General features: G+C 40.7%; 1 protein-coding gene across 6 annotated transcripts in view; it reads left to right on the plus strand.

Moving 5' to 3' along the window:
• Positions 1–20,018, plus strand: part of CADPS (calcium dependent secretion activator) — a 468,107-nt gene that overhangs the window by 366,918 nt on the left and 81,171 nt on the right. For 3 of the 6 annotated variants that reach the window (XM_061129176.1, XM_061129177.1, XM_061129175.1), the window contains 5 exons: positions 1,123–1,229; positions 7,054–7,210; positions 8,051–8,192; positions 16,036–16,182; positions 19,538–19,693. In XM_061129176.1, coding sequence (XP_060985159.1) covers positions 1,123–1,229; positions 7,054–7,210; positions 8,051–8,192; positions 16,036–16,182; positions 19,538–19,693 — 709 coding nt within the window. The remainder of the gene's footprint in view (positions 1–1,122; positions 1,230–7,053; positions 7,211–8,050; positions 8,193–16,035; positions 16,183–19,537; positions 19,694–20,018) is intronic. The other 3 variants (XM_061129179.1, XM_061129180.1, XM_061129174.1) reach the window with 1 other exon arrangement.

A 20,018-nucleotide genomic window follows, 5' to 3' on the forward strand; every position in this document is an offset into this window, starting at 1 on the left:
ACGTATCTGCTTCAGATGAGGAGATTGAAATAACTTTCAGCAGTCCTTTCGTGCACACGTATACCCTCCTTGTGGAATTGTGCTAAAGGATCCTAATTGCTGTTATACACCATGGGCTATAGATGACTCAGGCTTCAAGATTGGAAGGGGTCTGAGCACAAACTACGAGTTCACCTATGAGTTTAGACTGGTTGAATTCAGGCCATTTCATTGGCTTAGGAAATCTTTGTTTCAAATATTACTCTTTGCCCCCACCCCAACAGGAAAAAAAAAAAACAAAAAACAGTTCTTTGTAACATAATAACATTGCCAAACCTTCATGAATTTAGCTCTATAAAGGATAAAATGAAAACCAGAGTTTGGAAACCAGGGTTCAGCTTGTTCTTAAGTGCAATAAAAGCCGTTTCAACACAGTAGAACCTAAAGCGCATTGTTGCCATCTCACTGATAAAATTTCACTTGTACAAACCAGTGGAACAAACCACTTCATCCAATACTCTACACCCTATGTTCTTTTAAAAATTCTATCCTGCTTTCTATCTAATGGCCTAGGAATGTCCATTGATTCTCAGTCTCCTCCCTGGACAACTTAAAACAGCCAGACCTTTAAGTCTGCTTTTTTAAAATGAACATTCCAGTACCTGTTAAACATGCAGACCTTGAATGAAAAACAATGCTGTTGTATTGTTTAGGGACAAAGCCAGGAAACAGATGGAGCAGCAATCAAGACTAAGCTTCTGTTCCATCTTCCCAACTCAGGTAGCACAAACACTGCCTAGAGAGGGATATACGATAGTCCATTTATGCTGTCTTTAAAGAACATGTGTACAAAATGTCGCTAAATTTGTAACGGGCTGCCATAGTCTTCATATAGCTTTAATAAGCAAATTGGAAGCTGGAGCACTGCTTTTTCTTAGTATGTATTATAATAATGATGGTGATAATAATAATAAAATGGCTTTCTGGTTTGCTCACTACTAATTATATGGCACTTAACATTTGCATGAAACCTTAAAAAAAAAAAAAGGGATAATCTTTGGAATTTCTTATCCACTAGTTCTAATGGCCACAAAGTTAGCCCACTACTTTCACTGAATTTTAACACAAATTCTTGTACTACAGAAAATGTAGGCCGGTTAATCACTCCTGCCAAAAAGCTGGAAGATACAATACGTCTTGCTGAACTAGTCATTGAAGTTCTTCAGCAGAACGAAGAGCACCACGCAGAGGTAAGCGGGTGCCAGGGGGGCAGGGTCTCTGTTCCTCAGAAGATCCTGCACAACTGATTTACTGGCAACTTTGTGACTACGATGTCTTAACTCCCATTTTCTTTTAACTGACCTTGTGAAGCAAATGAAAGTGGCCATTTTGCAAGGAGGATCCTTTACAGGGTTGTTTAAAACAGCCAAAAAGTGGGTTGTGTGATGTACGTTTCAGCTTGAGTTTTCAGATATTTCTAGCAACAAGCCAAAGAGGTGAGTACATCTTTGAGATAATTATTCAAGCAGCATATGGTTATTGTCAGGAACATATGAAATACTTTTTGGTCTTTTGTGGCTGTTTCTGTTGCTACCACTGTTGTTTTGATTTATTTTATTTGGTGTGTGGATTGAGAGCCGTCTTTTTGAATTTATCTCTGTAACTTAGTCTACTCGCCCTAGAGTCTTCATTTGTTAATCTCAGATGACCTGGGTTGCTAAACTCAGTGACAGAAACAAATTATTCTGTGTTGTTCAACTTGTTGATTCTCCAACCTACATCTAAATAAATACAGCTTCCTTTTTTTTTTTAACTAGCCACTGTCAAAATTATTATTTTGATCATTATACACTGAGGGATTTAGAGGCTAATTCAATCCAAAACCTGTAAGGACTTAAACAACCCACCCCTTCCAAGAAAAGATTCCAAGATTTCCTTATGATCAAACTGTTACACCACTTGTTTCAAAACTGAGATTTAAAAGCATTTCTCTTAAAAATCGCCTATTTATAAAACCTCACTCATGCTCACTCTTCCCCTCCAACCAGATCTACAAGGGGGAAAAGAGGGCATCAAAAAAAGTAATGTCAAAGGCACCTAAAATGGTAATTCCCATGAGTAAATGAAAATCAGCAATATAGTTAAATAATACACCATAAAGACAATCATCCCAACTAATGCCTGATTGCATATTTAAATTTCCTCCCTGTTTTTCTACTGTTCCACTCAATCTTGGCTGATCGTGGCAGGGAAAAGAGGTATGTGACCCAAATGAATGAGTCAGCCACCTGCTGTCATAGTCTGTGCATGCCCTTCCAGTACCATGTCTTCTAATGGGACTTTTCCCAGTGCCCCTGCTTCCTAACACCGATCCAAGGAATGTAACAGCAATTTCCAGTGGACTGCTTGTGAAATGGGTGGCCTTCCACGGCAGGGTCAATGTGGGTGATTCTCTTGTGCGTGCATGAAGCAATTGATATACTTAACAATGACTGCGGTTACATCCCAACACACGCCTCCTAGCTGCCTTGACTCTGTCCCCTTAGCGTGTTGTAGCTCCTCTGTCCGTCTGTACTTACCTTCACCCCAGCAGATGAGTTCCGAGCCTAGTTACCAGTAGCTAGCCAGAGTGATACTAATCTTCCTCTACAACTGTCTGTATGTGAACCATATATACAGTATTTATATATAGAGAGAGTGCCAACGAATCATGATGTCCCCCAAACCCTCACTGAGAATGGGGTGAAGACCCCTTGAGGTAGGTACAACTAACTCCTGCAACATCGAGCAAACGCACAGCCAGGAGTGAGAAGAGGGGCCAAGTCAACACCCTCCAAATGTAGACACTTTCAGACAGAAAATTAAGTTGGGCTAGAGTTTTTTATTCTACTCTATCCTGTGTGATGCTCTTTTCAGATGGGGGCATCTGGGGTTCATTGTGATGGTAAGTATGTTCTTTCTGGGTGTCCACAGAATCATCTCCAGAGGCATGGAGGGATCTGGCCAGTCCTTTCCTGATTTGGGTGTTGAGGCTTTTCCCAATATTTCAGACCAGATTTTTGAAGACATGGATACAAAGCAGATGGTTTTCTTTCAGTGAATGATTGAAGAAGGAAATGGACACATATGCTTGATTTAATCAAGTTATTTTCTGAGGCTACTGCAGTCTGAGAGAGGAGAACATTTTCCCAAATGACTCACAAGTGGTACCAAAGAGAAGTTGATATTCCAGAGAAGCCTCTTTTCCCCAGTTTTCCAAAAAGCCCTTCTTCACTCAGTACTAATCACCATCTTAAACCACCCTCATAACCATCATTACAAAAATATTTGAATTTTACGTGTTCAAAAGCCATTCATAAATAGGGCAGAAATAAATTCAGTTCTGTTCTCATTTACTGACTTTGGAAGCGAGGAATGAAAACTTTGGTATACTTTGGAATTCAGAGGCCCAGTTTGCTTTTTGATAAATGTAGAGGTTTATTTCTGAAATCAGTCCTTTCACCCAGTCACAAAACCGCGTTACTCAGTTGACCAAAAACTACCCGTCTATGAGCACAGAGGCATGTCCCTCAGCCCTGGTGATTTTTTTTAAACTGTCCCGCTGATTGCAGGGTAACACCTGGTCAAGGGACCCTTAGCTGCAACTAAAGAAGTAAAATTTGCCCTGGCACACTGAGGATGAGAGGATGAGGTTTTGCTGCCAAGAGGATAAAGGACGAAATTTTTTTCCTCCTGACCAGTACTCACTGCCATCTTCTCTAGATGCCCAGTGAACTCTAGAAAATCAGTAAATCCTAAACATGAATCTTAGCTGGACCTTAGCCGTCATGCCGTTTGGTGGCACCACACTAATAAAAGTGACAAATGGGATCCCCTCCCCCACAGAAGTCAATAATCCTTAAAACTACTTTGAATTCCAATATAAAGTAATTAAATATTTCAGGAGAAAACACAATCCCCACCAGCTAAGAATATTGTTGTATGCGCACACACATGCAGTATATGGTAGCAGTTGTCACCCAAATCTCTAAATTACAACATAATTCTTCTCTCAGAGCCTAAGTTATGTGCATATACACACCTGCACACACACAGGAATTATACCTTCATGTACTGTTGACTTCACTTTCCCAATCTCTCTCTCTATGTATACGTATGTATATGTATATATGTATTGTGCTACACATAGGGGTACATATATACATGTAGTTTGTGTAGAAAATATAGAGTGTGTTCAGTGTGGTTGACCATACTCCTGAAGTGTACATCTTTGCCTTTAAATAATGAAAAACACTGGGTAAGTATCTAGAAACCAAAGTACAACTCCTTCTTGTCTTTGGAAAAGATTTCTGAAGATTTTAGACACCCATAAGACACGTACAAAAATACCATTCACCTGTATGAGCAAGTATAAAGTAAATATAGATGTCATTGTTATTTTATTTTAAACCTTTGCCTTGCCCAGTCCAGGTACACAGACTCTGTTCATTTGACTAAAATTAAGAAATGGCTTTTTTGGTGATTAAATCTTTTTCTTCTTCTCAGTGAGTCAGTTCGATTATGAGGTTCTGAAAGAATTACTGTGGGTATAGAAAAATAAAGTTGGACTTCACTTCTCCAACAACCCCCCTATTTAATCTCTCTTCCTTCGCTAGAATACCAGGTTTCTCTGCCAGATATTAATGGTAATAATTCATATTGTAGTAGTTAGTCATTGTTCTTCATAGGGCTGCCAATCTATATGATTATTAATATAACAACTGTAGATAATTTCTCAACTATTTATCAGATTCTAACAAGGGACTAAATTTTCTGTAGAGAGTAAAAATGGGTGCTTCTTAAGGCCTCTGGTTTGCAACTTTTCAATAAAGCTGGTGAGAACCAGATAAGAGGTTGGTCTGAGAAAATTTTTATTTTAGGCATTTAGGATTAGTTTTTGTTTTGTTTCATTTTGTGTTTTGTTTTGTTTTCTTGTCACACTAGAGCCAAATTGTGTCTGGGAAGGCATTTCAGTCTCCCCAGTTACTATTCTTTTGAACTCACTCTGAAGATGTGAAGGGAAACAAATGACTAAAGCATAAGTAGCAGCCAGTGTTCGATGTGCCTTTGTGATTACTGCAGATATCCTCCATCAGAACTGATGAGAATCAGCCCTCCACACAGGGTTGGGTGGCAGCAGTGGAACTCTAGCAAGTTTGAGTGTTTAGAAGGTCTCTGCCTAGAAGGCAGATGGCTAGGAGAGCTCTGGGGGAGGAGTGGAGGGTTTCTGCCTCAGCTGGATTTAGCCAGGTAGTCAGTGAAACAAGCCCCAGACCCCAGGGCTGTCATCCGCAGGTGGTAAAACTGCAGTAAAATCTCATCGATTCAGACCCAATTCCTCCTAATTTGTGACAATTCAACTACAGATGTGGCTCTTTTAATTTCTCTTCAGTAAAATGTTTGACATTATCTCAACTTTCTCTAGAAATTCTAAAGGCTCTTCTTCCAAGTTTTATCCCCGGATCTATGAAATTAAAGCTCCCATCTCTTTTACTTCAATTTATAAGTCAGTTTATCTACAATTATTTGAAATTTAAAAATTACTTTTAAGTTTACCATATGCTTAGTGATAGCTAATCAATGAATACTTTGTACTTGGGCTCCCGGGTATAGACTGCTTTGAAAAGCGGCTAAATGATCGTTCTTTTTTAGAAAGCCCAGTAATTGAGGTTTTTTTGCTGACAGACTAGCATCTCTTCTCTTCCCTTACTCTGAATCACTGAGGTTTTACTGTAAGTTAAAATGGAAACAGCAGGTGTCTATTTCCAGCCAAGCTGCCCTTGCAGAATGGTCCATGACTTGATTTTTTCCATTTAATTTGCAAACCAGCCACATGTTGATAAAGGAGAAGTAAGTAAAATGAAATCTCATGAAAGAAGAGAGGTGGACCCCTATTCTGCCTCCTGGTGGCTGTTAAAATATCCCCAGATAACTAAGAGGTCACGGAAGAGCTTGGCCATTGAACAACCTCTTTTATTTATGGAATTATTTCCATAATCATCTTTCATGTTTTGAAATGCCTTCCCATCTTTTTTTCGATGAATGCTCTGGAAAGTGTTTCCCATGTAAATACTTTATGGCACGGGGTGGGGAGGTAGGGGAATAAAAAGGGCTGGCAAATTGTTTTTGTTTTTCTGCTCTCTTTGAAATCAGCAAAAGGGGATAAAAAGGGGGCCTGTTGACACTGCCACTCATTCTGCATGCTCCCTGCCAGAAATGATTAGTCAACATGCATGCATGCCTTTGAATTGCATTCACATCTGGCCCATCTGATGTGAATGTCACCTCTGAGACCCTGCACAATGATTTCCAAGGACCCATGTGCATGAAAATGAGTTACTTCACTGATATTTTTGGTTTTCAATGTACATATGTGTCCAGCCCTCAGAAAAGTAAGTCCTAATCTTACTGAGTGTCTCGTAGCTTAAAGCCTGATCTTTCCTATAGACAGGATGCAAAACCAGAGGCTCCCTGCTTAAAGAGATTTCAGCTCAAAAGTTTTGCGACAATACAACAATGGTTTCCTTTGCCTTGGTATGAAATAGGAGTAACATTTCCAACGTGTAGGGAAAACGTGAGTTGCTGAGCTTGTACGAAACCACAGACAATTAGGCCCCAGATGCATAGAGATAATAAACAATAATTATCAATTTTCAAGTTAGACCAGCAGAAAACCCATAAACACAGTGAAGAAACTCCCAAATTCTAATACTTTAGAGCAAGAACTAGTCAACAAGAGTGATAAAGAGCATGACTCAAAAGGTACTGAGTTATTGTAAATTGAACAGAAGTTCTGTGCTTGTCATTTCTACAGCTGCAGATTTCTAAAGCAGGCCTGGAATCATGAAAACGATTGCCCTGGGCCACGTAGAGGCCCAGCTATATCCCAAAGTGCTGTTCTCTTTACAATAAAATTACCAAACCCTGCTGGATGCACAATCAGTCTTTAACATCCAGGGCTTGACTTCACATCTTAGGTCGGAGACAAAAAGCTCATCACCTCTTTATCTGTTGTTTTTCTGCCACATCTCAAAGGCCTTCGCGTGGTGGTCAGACTTGATGGTGGAACATGCCGAGACGTTCCTGTCACTCTTTGCAGTGGACATGGATGCGGCGTTGGAAGTGCAGCCCCCAGACACGTGGGACAGCTTCCCACTGTTTCAGCTGCTGAATGATTTTCTCCGGACTGATTGTATGTATCATCTTTGACTCTTTGACTTTCTTAAGTAGTGTGCAGATAACTGATGACCCAAATGTATTTATCCCAGGCAGGCTACACGTTGGACACAGTTCTTCCGAGTTTTATGATTACTTTAAAGAAAAAAAAAAGGTTACAGCTGATAAAATTCCCTTTCTTCCAACAAGCATCATGTTGCAGGAAGCCCTCTCTTCACTAGGCAGAAAAACCCAAGCTCAGTGAGAAAGGGGTGCCCATGCCCGTGTGTTTTATTTGCTCTTGAACAAGCTAATTAACTTCAGCTCTACACATTTTGAATTTTTAATCAAAAGATGCTTCCTAGATGAAAAATAATTTCAGTCTAAGTAGCACCTAAGTGTTTCAGAGTGTCTTAGAGCACCACACAGCCATGAAATAGACCGTCCTCCTCAGAGAGAATGATGAAGGAAAGAAGGGATACAGAATTCTTTCTTCCTGGTAGCATAAGGAGGAAAAGGGAGCAGGTATAAAGAAAACCTAATGGAAAAAAAAAGTACCACTTTTTGCTTTTGTTGTTCTTTAAGGGGGCATTCTTTTATTCCCTTTTCTGGAGAGTGACACAAACGAGTAAAAGGTTTTTGAATTCCATTATCCTTCCACGCAGATTGAAGCATGATGCCATTCATGTACCTTTTGCTTTGCTTCTTCTCCTCCTTCTTCCCATCCTCCTCCTCCTCATCTTCATCCTCTTCCTCCTCCTTTTTGGCTTTTTAAGAAGCAGTATATTTAAAAGAGAAAACAGTCCTCTCTGTGTCAACGTTGTATGCTAATAAAGCTACCGTGGATTCTTACCGAGCTTTTGCTTATCTGTTCTAGATAATTTGTGCAATGGAAAATTTCACAGACACCTGCAAGACCTGTTTGCCCCACTTGTGGTTAGATATGTGGATTTGATGGAGTCCTCAATTGCACAATCCATTCACAGGGGCTTTGAGCGGGAGTCATGGGAACCAGTCAAGTAAGGAAACCTCTTTTGATACTATCGGAGTTTGGGTGCAAATGGCTGGAGAGTCATACAGAAATGGATTAATGGTGTCTTATGGTGTTCCATTGTTTACATGGACGGCGAGCAAACACATTACTCACAACTATGATGCTCATACCCGCCTTGTCCAAGGAGGGGAGTGGGGAAGAGGTTGAGAAATGTTTCATGAAATGAAGTCTTCATTTTATTGCACAAGATAGATAAGCAATATGGGATGTATACCTGCCTATGATATTTGTACTGTGTATCTTACTTTCGTGGTTTTACCCCTAGGAATTGACATTTCCCAAAGTGGATTCCATAGGAATCTAGACAAGGAGTCAGGAATCTTTTTCGTGAAAGACCAGATAGTAAATATTTAGGCTTTTCAAGCCACACGATCTGTATCAGCTCTCCACTCTACAGTAGCGCTAAAGCAGCAACAGACAATAGGTAAATGAACAAGTGTAGCTGCATTCCCCTAAGACTTTATTTACGAAAGCAGGAAACTGGCCTGTGAGCCAGTTTGTCATTTCTTGGCCTAGGCTTTTGAGGTGCTCCTCAAGAAAAGGTCTTTGTGGCCAAATATGTTTAGGAAACTCTGCATACCCCCCTCATCTACCCAACGCCCTTGTCTCCTGGGTAGCCTCCAAGGAGTATTTCAAAACTCGGAGAGTACAGTAATACCGAAACTTGTTTGCCTGTGCTTAATCTAGAACTTCATGAATTACTGCTTATTTTCCCAGCAGGATATTTATCCTGTAGGACCAAGCACAGGAAACCCTTAGGTTGTGATTTTGACAGTTTCCACGGCTGCCTGGCAGACAGACCCTGTCAGAAACGGGTGGCAGGTTCAGGGCCGCCTCCATTCCCCGGCGAGGAAGCGGGGCTGTCGCTGAAGGCTGCCGGGGGGTCAGTCTGTCAGACCCGGCCCCCACCACCGCTTTTCTGGAGAAGTGAAGAACTTCTTGAGGGAGAGAATTTTCTGATAGGCTTAGAAAAGCTCCAATAAAGCCTGATAAGAGCTTTACTCTGTTAGATTCTCTCTCTCTCTCTTTTTTTTCTGTAGGCAAACCATTTTGTTCTTTTGGTCCTTCACATCTGTGGGATGTGGCAACCAGCGCGAAGTGAAGGAGGGTGTGTACCGCACCCTGTCAGGCGCTCCAGAGCAGATGTTCAGGAGCCTTCTCTCAACTTGGAAGCCTTGACTTGCACCCTGTGTTTCAGTGGTTTTCTGAATCAAGACTCCCCTTCTGATATTACACTGGATCAGATTCTGACTCATAAAAGAATCAATGCAAAATAGGTTTTTCAACCCACCCCCCCCCCCTTTCCACATCTGAGCCACATAAGAAGTCTCTTGACTTCTGAGCCTAATTGAGTCTCTTAACTTCTAACGTACTGAGCAGGTTAATAGGCAGTAGCTCTTCATTTGCAAGTACCAAAATATATATATATATATATATAAATTTTTGCTTATAATTCTCAGGTTTACAACAGTTTCTTAACACAACCCTGCTGACTTTCAACTCATGAGAATAGAAACGGGACCTTTGATGATAAAGCGTGAACAAGTGTACTTTTTTAAATGCTCACTCGAATGAAGACAGGTGTCCTGTGCAGAACGATTGTGAAAAAAGAAAAGGTTAAAATGAGTAATACTCACATTTTGAAAATAGCAGTGGTCTTGAAATAGCATTTACTTACTTGGGTTTAAATGGTGAAGGCTACTACCATCAGCACGCACGGGAGGAAGTGATGGGCTTCCGGATGTTCCTGTTTCTTAAAGGGTCCTAGAGTCAGGGGCCTTGCTCTCCAGTTACTAGCCAGAAGGCAAGGGCTTGAACCTCTGTAAGTGTCTTCTCATCTGTAAAACTTAAGTTTTAAAAACGTCTGTACTCAGTATGTGAGATTTGTCCTGAAGCTCTATAATCACGTCCCTGAAGTCATTTTTAACCTGTTAAATTCTTCAGAAACCTTCTGCACCATAACATATACGTAATCAGTCAGAAGTAAAAGTAGACTCAGAATCATTTTCACAATTGGAAATGGGTGGAAGTCTTGGTCTTGGAATGTTCTCACATGGTGTTTTTAAGGGGTAGAAATAAATAAAATATGAACTCTCAGATTAGTAATTTAAAGATCTGAAAATTAGCAAAGAGTTGATCATTTGTGAGTAATAACCTAAAAATAGTTTATAGGGATGTGTTTTTTTCTTAAGTAGCTTTTTTCTCTCCTAAACTGTGCTGTGAGTGGGCTCATGAATATGACTGCGGTTTATTTAATTCATACTAAATAGTTTTAATTCATACTAAATACATGGTTTTCAGAGTAAGTAGAGGTATTGGAAAATGCCAGCTAATACATATGCTAAATTTAAATTGTCTGAAATCACCTACATTTTATTAGCTGATTTGTAAACAGAATGTGGATACCGTGGAATAGATTTGCAGAATAGCTGGCATATGTAAAGGGTATAAAAGGGAATACAAAATTGAGAGCGCACCAGTGTGATCAGAAGGAATAAATCGCTCTGCTTCTTACCATGTAAGAGGAAAGCATGAGCTTCTGTCTGACCTCTAGATAGAGGGTTGATAAAGACGCAGAGGTCCCTTTCTTTGCTCAGGTAAAGAATGATCCTTTTGGGGTGGCTCTCACCAGGGTGCTCAGAAATAAGAAGCTGACTTGGGTGGTTTGCTCAGTCGTCTCTCATTGTGTGACATGGTCCTGCGGCACACACACACATAGACGCAGAAACAAACACCACAGCCTTTCTCCCGAACAGTTCTTAAACTCAAATAGTTCTGTTCTACTTTTCAAAAGTCATCGTTACAGCACCAGATTTACATAAAATGACTGAGAAATGCATTGTAAAACCTACTTCAGGAAAAACTGGTCCAGTTGACTCTTGAACAGCATGGGTTTGAATGGCACAGGTCCACTAATACAGGAATTTTTTTCTGGTAGTAAATATGACAGTTCTACACAGAGGTTGGTTGAATCCACAGAAATGGAACTGAGGATAAGGGGGAACCATGGGTACAAGGGCTAAGTATAAACTTATATGTGAATTTTTAACTGCACAGGAGTCAGTGCTTCTAAAGCCCCACATTGTTCAAGAGTTAACAAAATATTTAAAATGTTAAAGCAAGGAAATGCTACCAATATATCAAAGTTCCTAAGAAAGGAGTTTAAATATTCTTTATCCTTCAGATTTTCTTCCTTCAAAATATGATCCTGTAAAAGAAAATAGAGCATCATCATTTGGGTTTCATACAACTGAAGTCATTTGATAGAAAGGGTGAAATGACCGGGTCCTTATTGCTGCCTTTCTCTAGAAAGGTGAGCTTCCATCTCTGCAAGAAGAGAAAAGGGGAGCTGCATCTCTGTTTCCATTAAACCAGATGGTGGTCATGATTTGAATCTCCAGGCTTTGGTGGAAAATGTCATCCCACAGCTTCTCACCACAGCTGAAGTCAGTCAGCCTCTCGAGGGCAAGCCCGGGCTGGAGCCCATGGCCCTGTCAGGGGTTTCCATCAGGATACGTCATAGGGCCGCCACCCACAGCTGGGCAGGTTGTTCAGAACCCTTCCAGTGGCCCTGAGTATGAGCTTCTGGTCCTAGCAGATGGACCGCATTCTACCAGCTTTTAAGAGTTGATTTGTTGCTAGTCATGTCATCCTGCCCCATGTGGAAGAAAGCTTAGAAAGTGTCTAATCTAAAGCTTGAAGAAAGCCCCCTGCACTACTCTTGTGCTGACAGATCATCTCCAGTCTCACTTCCCAGCACAAGGAATCCACGCTTCACAGTTGCCCCTTTCAGGTCAGGATGGTTCTGAATTGTAGAACTAAACACTGCTTCTTGATACATGCACACTGGAAAAATTGGGTTTCTCATTTCTCAAAATGCTCACGCTGTCTCTCTGCCTGAGATAGACATGTGAAAAATATTAAAATAATGTCTTTTCCCAGATTATTAAAGATGTCAATATCTTAATAAAATGTCAGGCCAAAGATACCATAGCAATATGCAGGTGTCCTGGTATGAAATAGACAAATATTAGACTAAGAGGAAGAACTCTTTAACTCTGCTAGTAACTTGCTGAGTGACCTTGGGGAAATCCAGTGACCTTCTTGAGCCTCAGTGTCCTCCTTTGTAAAACAGGAACTTTGAATACCCAAGACTTTCTAACAGTGACATTCTAGAAAATCTGATTTTCCATATTCATTCCATATACACATTTAATCAGCAGTGCCTTCCTAACCCCTCAGACAGGACCTAGGGCAGGTGTTCAGTAAGCATGTATTGATTAGCTGGTATTTATTAAGAAACCTTTACAGGCTGAAAACTGTTAAGCGTACCACAGGAGAACTATGGGGAAAAGAAATTGAAAAAAAAAAAAAAGATACATTCCCCTGAATGGAGGTTTCAATCTGGTTGGGTCTGAGCAACATGCACACAAGAAAAATGACTTTTATGGGGAACGCGGGTGGTGATAGTAAACAAAAAGTTGAGAAACACCCCCTCTAAACTCTAGAAAGATATCCAAGAGTGCCCCATGGACCAAAGTAGGGATTAGACCTAAGGATACACCAGGAAAGAAGTTTTAGTGTTCAGAGCACACAGACAAGACAAGATATACTACATGTATCCAGGCAACAAACAGTTGATACAATGGAAGGCTTTCTGTGTCTTAAATCTAACCCCATCCAGAAATCTAAAGCAGAAGACTTTGAGAGAAGACGCAACAATACCCTCTCTGCCCAAGACATAAAGTGTGTGCTAGTCACTCAGTTGTGTCCAACTCTTTGCGACCCCGTGGGCTATAACCCACCTGGCTCCTCTGTCCATGGGATTCCCCAGGCAAGAATACTGGAGTGGGTTGCCATGGCCTTTTCTAGGGGATTTTCTCAACCGAGGGATCGAACCCAGGCCTCCTGCATTGCAGACAGATTCTTTACCATCTGAGCCACCAGGAAAGCCCCAAAATTAATCCTGGACGTAGGGAATGACTCTGTCATCCATAGACATGATGAGATGTGCACACATTTGTAATTTTCATCCTTTTGTGAGAGAGAGCAACTGAGAGTGTTTTAATCTAGTGCTCCAGGGATGAGTCCTTTGACATGAGGGAGCTACCCTGAAAAAGGTCCCCAAAATGAAAAGGTCCCCAAACTCATTCAGCAGTACCCAAAATGAATGAGTCTTCATTTTTAACATTTATCTGTTGTTACAATAGCAAAGTTTAACATGTATCTGTTGTTACGATTGCAATTTACACTTCTTACACTATCCAGAGATACCCAATTATTATTTTTACAGAGAAGTATGCTGGACTTGTTTCTATGCAGTTGCTAAACAGCCCTCTAAAGTTATAATTTGTCATATCCATCAGCCACTGCAGTCTACCACTCTGTAGACCTGAGTGCTACAGGAAAATTCCCCCTTTCACATATATATGAGTCACATATAATGCTTGAAATTGACTCTTAGATGATTAATATAAGTTATTAATGTCCAAATGAATTATCAATAACATTAGTAATACACTATGTTATTTTGCTAAAATCAGAAATGTCAAGCATGTTTCTTCAGCCTTTTAAAACTAGATCACAAGGATATGTCACAGAACGAAAATGTTTCTATGAGTCCAGTACAGCAGTCTGGCCAAATGTCATATTTTGCCAATACAATATGTTTTGATTAAGTATTTTAAAAAAATTTCATGTTTAAAACAAAACTCATTTCTAATTTGTGTGCCCACCCTCCGCTAATGTGTTTAAATTGAGTTGCTGTTGCATATATTTGTATGTTATTCATTCCTAGCTACTTTTAATTTGCTCAGAATTGACATTTTAACTTTCCAGGCTGCCATCTCGAAAGATCTTCTAATTCCTTGATCAATATTCAGTGTGTGTATCATTTAATGATCACATTTGCTTATATAGGCTTACACATGTCTCAGTGGAAATCGCCAATGGTTTTATTGCATAGCAGTGTTTAAGAATGAGAACCACCAGGGACCGAATTCAAAGGCAGATTCCTCAGTTAAACAGAGAAACATGGAAGTCAGAGTTCCATTTTCCTTCTACTTAATAGCTTTAGCTAAGCTCTTGATCATTCCCACGAGAGCACCCCTTCGTCCCAAGCAGAGAAGTGTAATTGGCTTTCCCCCAATGTGAAGTGTTAAGGACAAACGTTCGAGACACCTGTTTCCCTTGAGGAAGAGAATGCCGGGCTGGCAATTTTGCATCCTAGGTTCCTCCATCTACCATCCAGGGCTCTATTCCCATTATGAAAGGCCAGCTCATTTCTAGAGGGAGACAGATGTCCAGATTATCTCAGGGGTCCAAAATTTCAAACCTATCAGGAGATTTGCCCCCCTCAGCAAGCCCAGAGGCAGCTCCAGCCTTTGCAAGAGCTGTGTTAGTCAAATACAGCTTGCCCGGGGCAGAGCTGCTTTGGCAAAACTTACTCTTCTTCTGCAAGATCCAAAAAGAAAACCTCAACTTCTTTGCCAAAATGCTGTCAACTCCACTTAAACAGGAAGGCTCCTCTCAGATGCAGAGTTAGGCTGGGCTCCACTGTGCCAGTGACTTTGGCTGGATGGAACACCCTTGAAATGCCACTACAGAATCTCACGATGCCAGCTGGTTGAGCAGTGTATGACACAGTCCCTCCAAAGAGATGTGGTTGATTCGCTTTGGAGTTTTCGTTTTGTTTTACTTCCTTTCTTTACTCATAAAGCCATCCATCTCTCTTTCATCACCTCAGTTGATCAATCTTTGCTCAAAAAGAAAACCTGATACAAGGTCACAATTTTTAACTGTTTATTACTTTTTAACTTAAATTTTGACTTTTTACAGAAAATATAAAACTTGATTAATATTCAAATGACAATCACACAAATCAAGAGACAGAATATCCCCAGCCCTCTACACGGCCCTGTCATCCTTTCCTCCAGTCTCTATCTCACTTTCAGAAGTAATTGCTTATAGCAGAAGACCGCATTTTAAATCCTCTTGTGGTCAAAGAATTTACTGTAAGAGCTGAATTTGGGATTCTTTTCCTTTTTTTTTTGAGTGTAAGCATTTCTCCGCATTAATTAGACTTAGTTTGGGAGGGGAGGTCTCCATTTTCTTTAAGTGTTCTATAAAATTATATAAAGCTAATTGTTCCTCTTGACACAATTCCTTTATCTTTGCCATCTACCCTGATGCCCCATTGCACATACACTGTCTTCAGAAGTAGGGGTTGGAAAGAATTCAGGTTTTGTCCACTATCGTTATGTGTGGGTTCAAGTGGGTGAATTTCCTGCTCTATCTTGTACCTACTCTCTGACTTAAGAAAATGTGCCTCCATCAAAAATAACTCGTAAACAAGAGTGAAAAAATCAAAGTGTTCTACCCTTTCTATCAGTCCCAGCTACTTCACTGCAACCCTAGCCACAGCAAGGCCAAGAATTCCCTCAACTTAAAATTTTTTGTCTGAGACAGGTCCAGACCCTCACAGCAGTGGATCTGGAAACTGAAAGCCCCTCACACAGGCATTGAAATAACATGTGTAACATCATTGTATATAGGTGTCCATGAGTGTCCACACTTTTCAGTCGCTCTGTGGTTAATTTTTTTCCCATTAATTTTTATCATTTCTCTCTGAACAACTGAGCCACACCACAGCGCCCCATCCGTAAGCTGCTTTCTGAAATGTGTTGCTTAAGTTTTCACTGTTGTCTTTCTGTGGACTTAGCCAGTTTATTTACAGCTGTTGTGTGCTTCTGCCACATCTGCATTGTCACTGTGATGGTATTTTTTCTTTCTGTCTGTTTCTTCCACAGGAGTTTAACCAGTAATCTACCCAATGTGAACCTACCCAATGTGAACCTTCCCAAAGTACCAAATCTACCAGTTAACATCCCTCTAGGCATCCCACAAATGCCTACTTTTTCGGCACCGTCATGGATGGCTGCTATATATGATGCTGAGTGTGTATTCAGTTCACATTAGATCTCATTTAAATTTAAGTGATCTTGGCATGGATATGTATTGTTTATTTCTATACATCCTATATAACAGAGATGGAGATGGATAATTAGACATATTTTGCTGATCATACAGAGACAATATTGTTTATTTCTGGCATGCAGTGTGTTTGTAAGACGTTGGCTATATATACCGCACTAACAATTTGTCTTACGCCCACTGAATGTTTGAGAACTGTGTTTCACTTCCTGAATTCCTTTGCAAAAGGCTTCTTCCCATGTTTTGCTTTTTTGTTGTTGTTTTTTTTCTAATCCAGGTGACATGACTTTAGAAATTAATCACCCAAAAATAGTCTAGGAAACCTCTTTGCTGGGCTGGCCAGTCATTTCTGGCTTGATCCAAATCAGAGAGAAAAGCACACCTATCTAGAAGCTGGTTTGGTTTTTTTGTTTTTAATAAAAAAAATTCCTAGATAATGTTTAAACCATAAAGCATATTTCTGGTGTCAGCAAATGGCAGAATATAGTAACTGTATGTTCTGGGCTAAACAAAAATTTCTGAATGGATCAAGCCTTAGTAATGTAAATGTTATTTAAAGTACGTTCCAAGGTCATAATACAGTTTGGAGCGTTGAAATCTAGGTAGCAAGGAGATCTCTGAATCTGAGAACACAATGCCATTAAATTGGGGATGGGCATATCATCTGTGGTTTCAGTGTAGGGCCTTTCTCTGTATTCATCCAAATGCCAGCAATTTATGGGCTTTTCCCATGGAGGTCAGGTCACCCCTTTAAAGCCAGCAGTTGGAAGGGTAGAGGTTGAGAAGTCATTTCTTCTAGCCTAGGAAATGAATCTTCTCTCCTTCTTTCCTAAGCAAGAAGAAGATCCAGCACCCCGAAATCCTCCCTCAGGAAAATTAAATTAGAACCACATGCATGATTTAATAAGTGAAAGAAGGTTTAGTGATCCTGTACCCTCCTTTGATCCTTGTCTTAGACCACAGCTAATTATAGGCCAGATAAGCTTTTTCTTGAAAGAATAAATTGGCACATTTTCAAAGGGAAGTGTTATTATCAAAGGAATAAAAAATGATCTGAAACTGGCAGTGATGTTTTGAAATCTCAGAATCACATTCATCAAGATGGCCCTCCATGTTTTTATTTCTGCAGTAATCCAGGTAGAGAACAGAACTTTAGAATGACTGCTCTACTTGGCTCCTCCAAAGCCGCCTAACATTTTTTTAAAACTCATATATTTGCTCAAAAGTTCACAAAGAAATCATCTGGTCAATCTGTCTGATTTTCTTTTGAAGACAAATTAAAACCTCCAAAATTTGTATCTGGGAGGAAAAAAAAAAACTTAATAAAAAAAAAACCATAAATCATATTCATGCTAAGATGACTATATGAAAAGTTAGATTAGGTAGTATCTGTTAAAAATTTAAAAATAAATATCTGAAAGCTTCCCTTACCTCCTTCTGTGCATGCTCTGTGACATGTTTTTGAAAAGATATGAATCAAGACATTGTAATAAAGCAGATAATGGTCTCCGTTCAATTAATTAAGGCATGAGTGGGAACACATTTTGGTAACTGCTCAGCAATCAAAATAATCTTGGTGCTATTGCCTTAACATTAACAGTTTATCTTAAAAATAAAAAGAAAATATTCTTTTCCTCATGTCAAAACTTAATAATAAGCTCTTCAAAGAAAAAAGAAAAAAAAACCCTAGAAGAATTTTTTGAAACTCTGAAACCAGATGGGTGTCAAAATGTTGTTGTAATAAATACCAATTATTGCATTCATATGTACTTAATGATTTAAAACATACAACCATGCAGTTCCAAAACGGGGTTTAGACTAGACAAAGTTGGGGTTTCTTTTTCCCAAGCCTAGGACGGGATAGGGGGAAGGCTGAACTTTGACGATGCATTCCCCCACTTTTGAACAGTGCCTACCACAGTATCTGAAAAGAAGGTGTAGATTCTCAGTCACCCACCAGGAAATGCCTGATTCTATATCTTTTCATAATTTCGGTTTCCTCCTTTGCCACCTTTCATTTTAAGGACATGTTTCCATGTTACCTGCTCCTTCGTGTCAGATACATCTACGTACTGACCTCAGACTGGTCTGTCCTTGAGAACGTGACCCTGTTGGTGCAGGCCGTGGGCTCCCTCCCGGCATGTTGGGAGTCTGCCCCCCCCCCGACCCCCACCCCCTGCAGTAGCTGTGTATGCACTTATGCACTAGCTATATTTCTCTCTCTGAAGCATTAATTCAATGCAGCTGGCATCTGTCACAATAGAAACACCCACTCTCATCTGTTTCTATAGACGATGTCAGAACAAGTGGTAATGCATGGTATGTTGGACATTTTATAAATTGCCGTGTTAGCATTAGTGGTATGCGAGGAAGGGGGTGGGGAATGGCCACGCCTTAGAGCTCCCAATGGAATTGTTTTAAAAGAGGAAGCCAGCCAGAGAAGGTTGAGAGGGTGGGAGGTGGAGCAGTTCCCGTACACAGGCTTTCCGTCGCTGCCCCGGGTAAATGTTTCTTAAACATCATTGTCCAGAAAGGAATCGAGACCAGTTTCTCCATCTGTACAGAGGACTGGGTAAGATGGTGCAACAGTACAGGAGCTCGGGTTTTGTGCCCTAAAGCTTTGCAAATATTCCTTGTCCACTCACCTGCCCCCACAACCCACCCTGTCTTGGGGCTGCCATGCAATGGGCTGGTCTATGAAAATTGGAATAATAACCAAACTGAGCAAGAATCTCGGATTCAAGGCATCCAGGTGTACTCGGCTTGGTTTGAGTCACCCTAATTTCCTTCCAGCTCTTCAAGGGAGAAAGTGGGTCCTCGCTCACCACTTTGTTAGCACTGTCCTTTTACAACTGAAAGTCTTGTGCAGTCTCCAAGAGGCCTCCGCTCTGGAGGGGAGCTGGGGAAATGCATGAAACCCTGAATTCTAATAACTGCATGTTGCCATGTAGTTATTATCCGTTGAGACCTACTTCTCCCCCTGGTTCGTGGCCTTCATCTGAATCATCACATGTGTTAATGTGGTTATTAAAAGAAGGCTGATTTTTACCATACATTGTTCGAGTGATGGGGCAACACGTCCTCAGACCTCTCACTGGTCTGGAATAATTGGCCGAACAAAGCCTGCTAAGTCATGTATGGTAAAACTCTAATCTGCCGGTGGAGATTGCCCCTGCCTCCACCGCCAACACTCGTCGTTTTGTATGTGGAAGCCACTGTTTGCCTTAAGCCTTCCAGTCCCCCCCTTGTTCTTGTGTCAGCTTTTGCAGAACCCTCGGCCAGTGGGTGACTCTTGTTTTCTCATTTTTATCCTGCCAGCAATGGATCAGGCACTTCAGAAGATCTGTTCTGGAAACTCGATGCCCTGCAGACCTTCATTCGGGACTTGCACTGGCCCGAAGAGGAGTTTGGAAAGCACCTGGAACAACGGCTGAAGCTGATGGCAAGTGACATGATCGAATCTTGTGTCAAAAGGTGAGCACAGGTGGCTGGACAGGTTCTGCACGCTGTTCCCACTGTGGACTGACTCAGGAAGGGATGGGTGGCGGCTCTGCGTCAGCCGTCATTTGGAGCGTCTGGGAGCAGGTGACTGCTTGTCATAGTCAGCTGGAGTGGTGACCACATTGCAGCTTCTGTTCACCTTCCCGCATCTTGCCAAACCCAACAAAAGAGGGCACAAAATAAGGCTGGCCATGTTTTCATTCAGCTCTGTGAGGAGAGGGTCCTTCTTGTCTCTGTATCCTTAATACCCATAAGTGTCTGGCACAAAATGTTTAGTTAATATGTATTTGTTAAACGT

This window comes from Dama dama, chromosome 24, assembly GCF_033118175.1.
Source record: "Dama dama isolate Ldn47 chromosome 24, ASM3311817v1, whole genome shotgun sequence".
NCBI classification, from domain to species: domain Eukaryota; kingdom Metazoa; phylum Chordata; class Mammalia; order Artiodactyla; family Cervidae; genus Dama; species Dama dama.